We start from the raw sequence: 12,641 nt of genomic DNA, 5'->3' as shown, positions 1-12,641 counted from the left end.
AAAATGACAGAGGCCCGGATGACCACAGGCTGATTTTTAAAACTGGCCCAGAGTGTGGCCTGGGCATCAATACTTTTAAAGGCCCCTGTGATCCTCACGGGCAGCCAGGGTTGTGAGTCAGCACCCTGCACTCTCTGGCTTGGCAGCACAGCTCAACCCCTCCACACAGGAGAGTGGTTTGCAGCCCAGGGGCCTGGTCTGCTCCACATCACAGGCTCAGGGCGGCAGGGCTGGGCCTTGGTCTCTCGGCAACCTGCGCAAACACTGGCAGGTGGCGTCTTACCACGGCCACAGCCTCTGACGACAGCATCTGCTCAGTGGACAGCGTGGTGAAGTAGGCCAGGTTCGTCAGCACGTACACCAGGGTGACGATGGGGAGGGAGATAATGATGGCCAGGGGCAGGTTTCTGGAAGGAACGAAAGGGCACATCATCAAAGTGCAGCTCCAGGCGGAACCAGCCCCGATGGCTCTCTAATACACAGGTCTGGTCCTGGGCCTCACTGCGTGGGGGAGGTGTGACAGAGAGGCTGTTGCCAGCACCGGTCCCTGGCACTGGAAGCTGGCGCCTGGGGTTGGGCAGCTATGTGAATCTGGGTTAGTGACTCGACCCTGGTTCAGCTCCCCATCTGTCAAATGGGCACTCCTGCTTATTCTAAGGGGAAATCTTGTTCAAGGTCACACAGTGCCCCCTCTCCCCAGCCTGATCCTAACCCAGGGCCCCTCCCGAAAAGCCCTGCACTGCTTTCATCTGAGATCGGGCTGGGCCCCATGGATGAATTCTTAGGCAGAACTGACTTCTTCCTTCTCTCACATTAAAATAACAACAATGTCTCTGTTCACACACATACCTGTAGGGGTTGATCATCTCCTCTGTGACAAGATTCAAGTAATTCCTAGAAGTTAGAGGGCAGAGTTTAAGTATACATCCCTCCCACAGTTCTTAGGGGGAAAAGCACAGATTCCAGGGGGAGCCCCTGCTGGCTGTTCTGGGCCAGTGGAGGAGGCCCCTCACCCACCACCTGGGGCCCCGCTAGTGAGCAGCTGGGGGCAAGAGCCCAATCCTGCTCCCGTGGGAAAATCCTAACCCCTGCAGGCCTGTCCTCTCAATTGGCCCTGTCCTCTCTCTGACCCGCCCGCCAGCACCTTCACCACCTGCCCACCCACCACACGGCAGCCATTCTTGCGGCCCAGTATAATCTGGCTGGAGAGTGGGGCCCAGCGGGGACCCAGCAGGAAGGAAAGTGTGTGTGTGTGTGTGTGGTGGTGGTGGTGGGGGGAGCGGGGAGGCGCGAAGTTGTAGGCAGGCACTCCGCTCCTGGCGAGGGGGAAGCTGAGAACCACCAGGCCCAGCCTTTTAAGCTCAAATGCTTCACTCTCCTCAGCAAAGGCTTATCTACAGGACCGCCTTCCCAGGAGCCCAGACACAGTGGAGAAAAGCCAGGCTGCTGCGCTGTCCTCTCTGTGCTTTCTCGGGATGCGTCGGGTTCGAGCAGCTCTGAGACTCTCTAAAACTGCCCAGGGGGTGGCCGAGAGATTCAGATTTCTGGACACCTCAGGGCCTGCTCCGTGTGCCCCAAGGCCCAGGGAACCAGACATTCTGAAACGTACCATCCCCCATAGGCAAAGAGGCCGCTGTACAACGCCAACACGATGTTCCCCACGTTCAGTTTGGTGCCTTCAAATGAGAACTTGGGATCCAGATTGGACACATTACCTGGCAAAGGCCAAACAGACAGAAAGGTATGCTGTGTTAGAGAGGGCTGCACAGGGGGTCATGCCGCAAGTTCCAGAACGTTCCTGGAGCAAATTACAGTAACAAACAACAATACTGGGGTGAAAGCTTTCCACTGTTACAAATTAAATGCACTTGCTGAGCCGCTGACGCACACATTCCTGACTCGCCCTGGGCCAGGAGCCCCAGCAAGGTGAGCATGATCTTGCTGTGACGTGGAGGAATGTCGTCTTTAAGGGGCCCCTAGTCCACCCGAAAGGGACGGCAGCCCAGGCAGACGCAGGGACATGTCAGGAGGGAGGGGCTGACGAGCCCTGGTCACCTCAGAGTGTGGTCCCTGCAGGTCAGGGGATTTGGGTTTGAGCTTCACTCTAGCCCTTAGTGCCCAGAGAATCAAGAGCTGCTGAACCCAAACCAGGCTTCTCGTGTGTGCGATGGAACTCTTGAATGCCACCTCCTCATGGTGCTGTCAGCACAAAAAGACCCGAAAACGACTTAGACCCTGGAACATGGCAGGGACTGAGCTGAACAAGAGGCCAGGGTGGACCCTCCCTGCCTCTGCCAGCTCCGGGGGCTCCAGGCATCCTTGGCTTGTGGCTACGTCACCAGCCTCTGCCTTTTTCCTCACACGGCCTTCTTGTGCATCCTCTTCCATCTCCTATAAGGATACTCTTTGGATTTAGAGCCCGCCCTAATCTAGGATGGTTTCATCTTAACCTCTACTTTGATTACATCTGAGTATTTTCCAAATAAAGGCACATTCGCAGGTTCCAGTGGACATGTGTTTTGGGGGTCACCATTCAGCCCAGTACAGTAGGCACTGTGAAATGTGGGTGCCTCAGAAAGGTCCCTAGGAAAGTTTCTGGCCCTGAGTCTCAGTTATATCATCGTAAAATGGTCCAGGAACACTTAGGCCTGGAAAGACTCACTCTGTGAGGAGGGGCCAGCCCACCAGCCGGTGCCGACAGGCAATGCCAGGAGTCAGGTGGCTGGCTCTCCACTCTCCACTGATGAGGGTCACCTGGCCCATGGGTTTTTAGTGCCCGACTCCCCTGGCTCTGGGGGTGGGTGCGGCACAGGCATGCACCTCTTAGGAGGGCTTCAGACAACAGCAAAGGCGCCAATGGGATCGGAGGCACCAGGTTGCCTCCTGCCCACTGACGCTGAGGGAGCAAGCTGAACTCTTGGTCAGGTGCAGATGTTAGCTTGGGAACTGTTTCTAACCCAGTCCTGTGGCTTTACCTGTGAGGGTCTGTGTGTCTGTGTCCCCATCCTGCTGAGCACTCGCTGCCCAGGTCCCACTGGGCCAAGGCCCCAGGGGTGCTACGTGACTCAATGTCACCACTGCCCAGTGGTCAGCAGGTTCCTGGTGGGGCAAAGGGGTGAGGGGAGCTCATGGGGGCCCAAGGCCTCCAAGGGAGCCTATGCCTTCCATGAGGGTGACAGCCTCAGTCACCCTGAAACAGGACAGGGTGACAGCATGTGAGGTTTGCAAAGGGAACTGTGGAAGGGAGGTTCCGTAACACCTGTCATTAATCTAATTGAAGCCTGCACTTCAAAGCTGCACCGATTTCCTGTGGAAAACACTGCGGGGGGCGGGGGGGGCGGTTATCTAAGGGCCCATCTTATCCTGGACACTGAATTCTGTCCCGGAGCTTATCTGTCCCAGCCCTGCAGGTATACTCAGGACTTGAATCTCCCACTGATGTGGGGGATGGGCCTGGGATCCACAAGCTCCCCTCACCCTGCCCACGAGGCCATGGTCTTGTGACCAGAACAGGCTCCAGGGTAGTTGGCACCTCATCCCTTGAACTGCCTGCACATGATCTGTCTTGGAGGCCTGGTCCCAGGACTGTTTGGTCACAGGGTGGTCAGCAGGCCTGGCCCCAGGAAGGCCTGGTCCCGGGGTGGTCAGAGGCCTGGCCCAGCACTGCCTGGCCCCAGGTGATCAGCAGAGCAGGTGTGTGGTGCAGTGCTTGGAGCCAGCTCAGGACAGGGCACCCTTCAAGAGCACCTCAGGAGAGCTCCCCTGTGCTCCCTCCGGTGCTCTCTCTGGAATGTGCGTTCCTTTGCGCCTGCAGAGTCCTGCCTATCCCAGGGCCTTGCCCACATACTTCGGTGGGGAGGGAGGATGAGCATCTGTCCTCTAGTCAGGGAAACTGGGGGCCAGGCCTCCTGCCCAGGGGTGTGGGAACCTGCTGGCATGCAGTTGGTCTGGGATCATGAGGACAGTCCCTGTGAATGCCCAGCCAGGTGACGGGCCTCACCTCCCCAGGATGCTACAGGTGTCCCTAGAGTCTGGAGGAGCTGCCCAGGGCTGCTCCTGTTGGCCTAGATCTCCAATAGTTTACATATCCCACCCCCAATTCCCCAACAGGTTGCTGCTGTGTCAGACTCTTATAACTACTTCTGCACCACTAAAGGTCTTTCATGATAAAGGTTCCTTACAAGTATGCAAGCTTGCCTTGAGTTTAAAATTTTCTCAGTTACCTGCCTCATTTTCCTATTAGGATATACTTTTATACCTCCTGTTTATTATCAGATTAGGTATTTCTTTTCCCATATTCTGGGATACAGATTTTGGTGCAATTGTGAAAGGTGGCTCCCACTTCAAAGACGATCCTGAAGGCGTGTGCTGGAGACACTGCTGCTCGGGCATGGCTGCCACACTTGCTAAGGATAAAATTCAAGGCTTGAAATACAGCCTGGGGCTTTCAGGCATGGACTGAATGTTTTCAGCCCCGAGGCCTGGGTGGCTTCAATGTTTTCATCAAGGGATTATCAGCTCAGTTCTGACAGGTAAAGGTGGACATCTCCCTGAGCCAGTCATGCTGGGGACTAAACTTCCTGCTGTGCGATGGTATTTCCCAGGACTTACAGCTCGATTTTGCAGCCTCTGAAACCCCAGGTAAATAAATACTACTACTAGCTGCTCTGACCAATGCAGATGGAAGCAGCTCACGGGGCTGTACCTGGGGGCTCAGCCAGGTCTCTCCCAACCAGCCCATGATGCTTCCATTCCTAGGACAGGTGTGGCTGGGGTAACCTGCCGGGACCTCCCTCAGTTGTCCACGGCCTCACTCCCAAAGCCCTTGGAGGAAAGCACACGTCCAGCACCTCCAGTCCCTACAACTTGAGCTTGGCCAGCAGACCTCCCACTTCTCTCCTGGCATGGGGTGGGGTGGGGTGGGTGGGGGTAGAACTGGCAAAGCTCAGTCAAGGACTCAGCTAGTTGGGACCCCAATCAACCTGCTACAAGTTCCCGAGCTGCCCTCTGCCCTGTCACCTCACTGTTTCCCACCTCGCACGGGCACAGTGTACCGCACTGAGGACCAGGGACGGAGAGAATGATCTGAGAGTGAGCTGCTGCCCCGAGGCAGAGCTCCGGGTTTGCTCAGCCTGTCTCTGCTGGATCTGGCCCAAACCAGAGACCCACAGCTCTACCAGGCACCTGACCAATTGCTGGCTGAGCATGCTGCCCCTCTCACTGGGCGCCACGGAGAGGGCGCCAGGTCTGCTGGCTCCACTGGGCACTGGGCCCGGCCCCCACGGGGCTGGCACAGCCAGGAGCTCAGGGATGATGGCTCAGGAGTAGCGGCTCTGCCTGCTCTCGCCTTCGGGCCTGAGGACTGCCTGCCTGTTTCCAGGGGAGCAAGAAGCAAGTGAGGCAATCAAACCTCCATTTAATGATGTGCATTAGCAGCTGCTCCATGTCCAGTGGCCCCCACAGGAGAGACCAGAGATGGCACCTTCTCAGGGGGAGGGCAGACTCCGGACTCTATACAGCGGTTTTCAACTGCCCACCCACACCAGCAACCAGGGCACATGCCGTGACGTGTGGAGACATTAGGCACTGTCATGCCGAGACCCCACTCTAGATGATGCTGGGCCCATGTGCCACCACTCCCCAAGCCAGAGCAGATCCACTAACTGTTCCCAGTCATCTTTCTCATGGACCCCAAACTGGGGCCCAATCTTTGTTTCAACACAGAGCTCCAGGCACAGGCAGACACAGATGAATGACTCAGTCCCCCAACTTGAGCTCTACCCTCACGGCCCCCCTCCTGCCGTTGACTGGGAAGGCAGGACAGGAGCAGTTCAGGACCTCCCGCAGGGACCAGGGGCATAGGGGTATGGGAACCCCAGGACCCCACAGTATGATGCTGATGGCTCCTGTCACACTACAGAGTGCCCTGTGCCACCACCTCTTTTCTGGGGGCTCTTCTGCAACCTCAAAGTCACCTCTAACTTGCATTCCCCACCCTGGAGGCCCTTGCACCTCAGTCTGCCTTCCTCATCCTAAAATGCAGCCATTAACAGCATCTCCTGGGAGGGCCACCAGGAATGAGAAAACTAACAGCCAGATACAGGGCCCTCAATGTCACAGACTGTGCTGGGAACCAGAGTAATAGGGATGGGAGCTTTCAAAAGGCCCTGGGGAACTGATTTTAGAGAAAACCAGCCCAAATTACTGTCACGCAGACATGGGAACCACCATTGACCCAGGAATGGGGAGGAAATCTCCCACGCTCAGAGAAGCTTCCACAATAGAAGAAGCCTGGGAGGGCACCCATCGTCATGTGCACGTAGGGACAGGACCAGGATCCGTCCTTCCTCCACTACCCAGTTCCCGAAGCAGAGGACAAACAGCTGCCTACAGTCCCTGCATCCCTGAGGCCTCCCCTGGCCTCTGTGCACTGGGGAAGGCCTGGTCAAATGATCAGCAGGGCTCTGCCTGGGCCCCAGGCCTGAGAAACCCACACATGGCTGCTCACATCTCCGATCTGGGGAGGCATGTCCAGAGCCTCAGGGCCGACCAGGTCGGCCCCCACCCAGTGCTTCCCGTCCTGTGACAGCCTGAGGAGGGTGAGGGCTCAGCCAGCCAATGGGCACCCCTCCCAGGACCGGACTCAGGACCCCGACTATGAAGAAGTCATTCCCCTAACTGGGGGAGCACTCACCACTGGAACCTTCAGCCTTTGGTCCCACTCTTACCCTCTGGGGCCCCATGTGATGGGCATTTACATCATGGAGTGTGCTGAGCAGAATTCATGGCCCCTAGAACCCTAGAATGTTACTGATCGGGAAAAGGCTCTGTGCAAATGTAACTAAGGTAAGAATTTCAAGATGAGATCATGGATTAGGGTGGGCCCGAAATCCCATGAAAGTGTCATTAAAAGACACGAAAAAGGAGACACAGGAAGAGGCCACGTGAGGATGAAGGCAGAGGTGAGCGATGATGCCACAAGCCAAGGAACCACCAGAAGCTGGAAGAGACCAAGAAGGACCCTTCTCTACAGGTTTCAGAGGGACCGCGGCCCTCGCTGTAGACGTCTGGCCTCCAGAATGTGGGAGGGAAATGTGTTTGGTCCCCCCGGTTTGTGTCATTTGCTACAGCAACGCCAAGCTCTCTGCAGAGACCAACCAGGCCTTGCTCCATTCGGGTCAGACCTCCTGGTGTCTACGCTGTGCTCACAGTCACCGTCAGGATGTGGTGGAACAGCCATGGCCTTGGATTCTGCTTCGCAATCACAGGCCAAGCGAGCAGGTGCTTGGCCTCAGGATCACGCTCTGTAAAGTGGGCTGACCACACCTGGGGGCTGTGGCGCCCGAGTCCCATCTGGTTAGACAGCTGTGTGCCCTTAGAAGGCTCAGGGAGAAAGCACAGATACCCGCACCCTCGGGGGGCCACACCCCCTGGCTGGCTCACTGGGGCTCCCGTTTTCCCATCCGTCTCCTCACCCTGGGCTGAGTGACTGGGTCCAGTGCCTGCTCTACTTTGGCTCTGCCTGATGTCTGGGAGCAGTGAATCCGGGTTTGGGGCGGCCGAGGGGAGGACAGCTCATTCACCATGGCCACCGCCCATCCGTGGTGTAGTCTTTTAAACGCTTGGTGGAGCCAGCTGCTTGGCCTCAGGCTTCAAGCCTCAAATCCCAGTTGGAAAGAACCCTCTTCTGAGGGTCCTGGAGACCCCTGAGAACCGTCTTAGCAAAGGGCTTTGTGGCTGCACCCCCATTCTTGCCTCAGCTCTGGCCCTAACTGCTCTGTCCGTGCAGCTGACCGCCGAGGGTACAGTGAGCTGAGGGCGGGAGTGGGAAAGACCCCAACTTCCAGGCCTTTGATTTCATCCCAGAGGGCAGCACACAAAGCATGTGACTGCAAATCCGTTATGATTCGGGATGCCAAATTAGCACGGGCCGTGCAGGCCCCATTCTGGCCCTAACTGCTCTGTCCGTGCAGCTGACCGCCGAGGGTACAGTGAGCTGAGGGCGGGAGTGGGAAAGACCCCAACTTCCAGGCCTTTGATTTCATCCCAGAGGGCAGCACAGCACACAAAGCATGTGACTGCACATCCGTTATGATTCGGGATGCCAAACTAGCACGGGCCGTGCAGGCCCCAAGGAAGGGGTCAATTAAAAATTATCAAAGAACACCCACAGGAAAAGCAACCAACCCTCCCTCTATCGTGGCTTCACAGCCACAAGTGCTCTCAGGGCGGCAGGAGGTGGTGGTGGGGCTCCCATATCTACCATCTGACCTCCACTGTGGGCATTTCAGAGGGGCAGACTGGCCCATGGTGGGGAGGGGCCTTGAGGCCCCATCCCTGTCTCTTGGGGCATAGGGCCTGGTGCAGAGAACAGAACCCTAGCCCTTCGCCCCACCGCTGTTACAGTGTCCACGGTCTCAGAGTGACCTTGATCCCCGATGGATTCTGTCACTGGTGGGACCCGGGAGCACTTGCAATGCTGATCTCTTCCCAGCAAGGGAGGACAGCCCTTCACTGGCCACAGAGGTGCCTCGAAACATTTCATAACAGCAAGAGATGGCCCCAGGTGTCCTGGGGGCTGCTGTTGCTAGTGCTGCCATTTCAGATTAGGAAACTGAGGCTCCAATAAATAAAGGGACCTGCCCAAGGGGGGCTGTCCCCAGACCCTCCCAGCCTGGCCTCTTTGTGTGGGCCTTTCCCACCACCTCCCCTGTGAAGCCCCACACCGAGCTCTTGGGTGGGACAGAGGGGGGCCTTCTCCCGAGGGAGCTCACATCCCTGCACACGGTTCCCACCAATATGGGCCATGTGGGGTCGCTGACACTGCTATGTGGGACTGGACAGGCCACTGCTTCTCTGAGCCCCGACCCAATAACCTAAGATCCAAATGCAAACTGTAAAATGACTCAAAGACCAGTCTCTAGCCCTGGGAGCATGCTGTCATTCACAGGCCTGCCTGGGTCTTCCCTACTGCAAGGCTGCTCTTAGCCAGCAGCATCTCCTGTGCTTTCTCGACCTCCCAACCCCCAGTAACTGTGGGACAGTACTGGACACAGGAGACAATCAACTCAGGACCTAAGTGCCTTTGTTCCTGGTGCTAACCACACCAGGTCTCCCGGCACTTGGGGACAATGTCCTAGTGGCTGGGCGAGCTCGTGTGAGCTGCCGGGGAGGCTGGAGGGCCAGGCCCTGGTGAAGGGGACAGGTCTCCTCCCGTCACTTCCTACCGGAGGGCATCCTGCTCAGACACAACGTGGGAGGGCAAGGCAGCGTTTTTGTGGAACCTTTTATCTGCACAATTATGCAATCTGTTGTGTAACTGCTCAAGGAGACACGAGTTGTTCTCCCACCGGATGCCACAGCCCGAGCAAACCCACAAGGGCCCCATTGTGTGTCCTCCAGAAGGGACCTGGGCATGAGGGATGAGCCTTCCGCACTCCACTCTCACCCTCCAGCCTTGGAAAAACTGCTCCGCTTTGGGAATGGCCTGATCTCGGGGCTGGACCTTGTAGGGTGTCATAAGTAAGAGGCTGACAGACAAAAGAAAAAGGCAAAAGTAGGTGGAGGCGGCTGGCAGGTATGTCCTGAGCTGAAAAGTGCCCGATGCCTACCCTGCCCACCTGCTTCTCTCCATGGCCTCCCCATTCCAAGCCCCTCCCACCTATACTTCCTGCTCCAGCTGCTCCAGCCACATGGATCTGAAATGCCCACCTGAGCTGTTTCCCCTTCTGAAAAGGCTGGGAGTGAATCCAGACACCTTAGATGGCACGCAGGCCCAGGCCGCTTACCCAGGCAGCTTACCCAGCACCGTGGGGCCCCAACTCTAGCACAGGGGTAGTCCGAGCTCCTCCCACATCCAAGATCTCAGCCCCGGCCCGAAGAGCAGTCTCTTTGTTACACTCTGTGCCTTCATCCACCACACTCTCCGGAGAGCCTCCTCTCCATCCCCATCAGCCCGTCTGCCGCTTTCCTGTTCTTGTGTGTCTGATGTCCCTGAACAGAGTGAGCTTTGAATGGTAGGGCCGTCCTCATTGGGTCTCTGCACAGAGCCACACTCAGAACCTCAGAAGGTTCTGGTGAAGAAGGGGGGCAGGACGGCTCACGGGTCTTATGACAATGAGGAAACAAGACCAACAGAGGCCTGAGACTACCAAACAGTCAGCTGGACTTGAACCTGGGTGGGCTGGGCCCCATGCATGAGCCCCTTCTGCAGCTCCGGGCCCACCTGGGGGCCAGGCAGGCCAAGGAGGAAGACTGCTTTATTGCTGAGTGGAGTGAAGGAGAGAGTGCCTAGGCCGGTCGGCCAGACAACAGGTTGCACTCTTCAGGTGCAGGATGGCCAGCAGCCAATCTGAGCCCAGGGAGCTGAGCCCCTCCCTGCCAGAATGATTCAGCCCTCCTCCCATCAGCCAGGGATCCACGGGATCGGGTCACTGGCCGAGGGGAAACAGAGTCAGACAAATGTTGTGGGAGAAAGGGGTCAACATTTTCAACAATGTGTCCTCTGGAAAGGAAGGCATTCCTCTGGGAACACAGTAAATCTCTTCAAGGAAAACAGGACACAGGAATTTTGCAGACCTTGCACTGTATCCCGAGTTCAGAAAGGAACTGCTTCGGGCGCGTGGTGGCGGGGTGGATGTTTGCAACAGCAACAGAATTATAAACACATTATGTATTCAGGCTGAACAAAAGCTCTTTGCTCTCTCTACTGAAATTTGTTTTTACAAAAGTCAGGTTCCCCCCACATTCCTCATCTGTCTGTATTTAATCATACTAGCCAAGTAAATGCCTCACAAGCAAGGCTTCTATCAAATGACCCATCTCCTAGCTGGACAAAGTAGTGGGTGCAGGATGGATTTTTCTTCCACCCATCAGTCCTAACCACCCTCCAGGACGCTGGGGAGTTACTCGGCCCTGGCCAGGGTCCTTGAGACCCCAAAAATTAGAGGGTAAGAAATGTCTTTAGGAAGATGCCGGAACCTGAAGCCCCAGGGGGGCTCTCACAGTGGGAGCGCCCAGAGCAGCAGCAGCAGATTCTGTCTCATCCCAGCCCTGTCTGGTGGGCTCACCCACAGGTCATGCTAAGGACTTCCTGGGAGGCTAGACATCACTGGTCAGACACATGCTCCCTAGAGGTCCAGCTTCTGAAGCAGTGACCTGCAAACCATAGAGTGACTGCAAACCAGGTGGAATTTTCCCTTCAAGGATGGTAACGATTGTAGCTATGGGAGCTGGTTCTTTTTTTTTTTTTTTAATGTATTTTATTGATTTTTTTACAGAGAGGAAGGGAGAGGGATAGAGAGTTAGAAACATCGATGAGAGAGAAACATCGACCAGCTGCCTCCTGCACACCTCCTAGTGGGGATGTGCCCGCAAACAAAGTACACGCCCTTGACCGGAACCGAACCTGGGACCTTTCAGTCCGCAGGCCGACGCTCTATCCACTGAGCCAAACCGGTTTGGCGGGAGCTGGTTCTTACTAGGTACCAGGTGTCATGCTAAAGGCTTCGCATATATTAATGTATTTACTAAAGATGGTCTACCTGAATGATCTGGATTCTTGCTTCGACTTTACTAGGTCAGCATATACTAGAACTGTGAGCTTCTCTCTACCCCGAGAGAGGACCAGTGAGGGCAGGCAATGTGGCAGCCACTGCAGCTCCATGTGCACCCAATTCTCCTGAATCATGAGCATGCAACTTGCACATGGTCTCTGGACCCCGGATTCCTGTGCAGTGCCCCATGTGGCCAGTAGGGGGGAGAAAAGTCCAGAACTACAAGGATGGGTTTCTGGGTGTCACAGGCAGAAGCCCTGAGAACACAGATAATGGGGCCTTTAAGGGTTTTCCAGTCACATAATTCACAGCTAGCCAGCTCCAAAGTGTGAGAGAGGATGGGCTATGACAAGACGACAGCCACTGCCCACCCCAGAGAAACCGGTAAGTAATTCTGTTCACCAAGACACCTACAGGAATGCTCCTGACAGTACTTCCCATAGTCCTGAGCTGAAACATCCTTGGCCATAGAGTGATAAGCAAGTCATAGCACGTTTTTGAGGAATGAGGCCCAATAGTGAGAGATGCACTGCCACCAAACGCCACGGCATGGGCGACCCACACGTGATGGAACAAAGTGCTGATCACAGGGGAGAGGTCAGCATGGTGGATGCTGGGGGGGGCGGGCGGGCATCCATGGGCACGAGGGCCCTACTGGGAACTGGGCAGTTCTGCATCCTCCCCTGGGGGGGCAGCTACAGCTTACCTGTAGGGCACCGGCAATCTGTGTAGCTTCCTGTGTGCAAGATCTACCTCAAGAGACAAAACTAGCAATAGCTCCTCTCTGCCACGCTCACAATGTGCTAGGCACCCATGACACTATCCTACCCCTCCCCGCCCCCGACTCTGGATAGGAGAGTGGGGCTCAGAGGACAGGGTGAATCGGTTTCTCCCTGCCGCTCTGGGACAGATTTAACTTGTTGGGTTATGTTCAGTCTCTCTAACTCAATGTCAGTGGCCCTCCTGGGATGGTGTGACCCAGCTCACAGTGCCCAATTCAAATGATACCCTTCATGCCATGTGCCAGACCTGAGGGTTGGGGGCATTCAGAGCAGTGAACCCCCCCCCCCCCCCCCCCCCCCCCCC

The 12,641-nt window shown here is 56.3% G+C and overlaps 1 protein-coding gene across 1 annotated transcript in view; it reads right to left on the bottom strand.

The window, feature by feature from the left end:
• SLC7A5 (solute carrier family 7 (amino acid transporter light chain, L system), member 5) overlaps nt 1-12,641 on the bottom strand; it is a 58,218-nt gene that overhangs the window by 7,607 nt on the left and 37,970 nt on the right. Inside the window, exons 4-6 of the mRNA XM_005862687.2 lie at nt 1,610-1,715; nt 850-894; nt 284-407 (exon numbers count right to left, since the gene is read on the bottom strand). Of these exons, the coding sequence (XP_005862749.1) occupies nt 284-407; nt 850-894; nt 1,610-1,715 (275 nt within the window). The remainder of the gene's footprint in view (nt 1-283; nt 408-849; nt 895-1,609; nt 1,716-12,641) is intronic.

The sequence above is a fragment of the Myotis brandtii genome, unplaced genomic scaffold (genome assembly GCF_000412655.1).
Source record: "Myotis brandtii unplaced genomic scaffold, ASM41265v1 scaffold165, whole genome shotgun sequence".
NCBI classification, from domain to species: domain Eukaryota; kingdom Metazoa; phylum Chordata; class Mammalia; order Chiroptera; family Vespertilionidae; genus Myotis; species Myotis brandtii.
The sequence above is the reverse complement of the archived record's forward strand: the minus strand, read 5'-3'. Positions and strand labels throughout refer to the sequence as shown.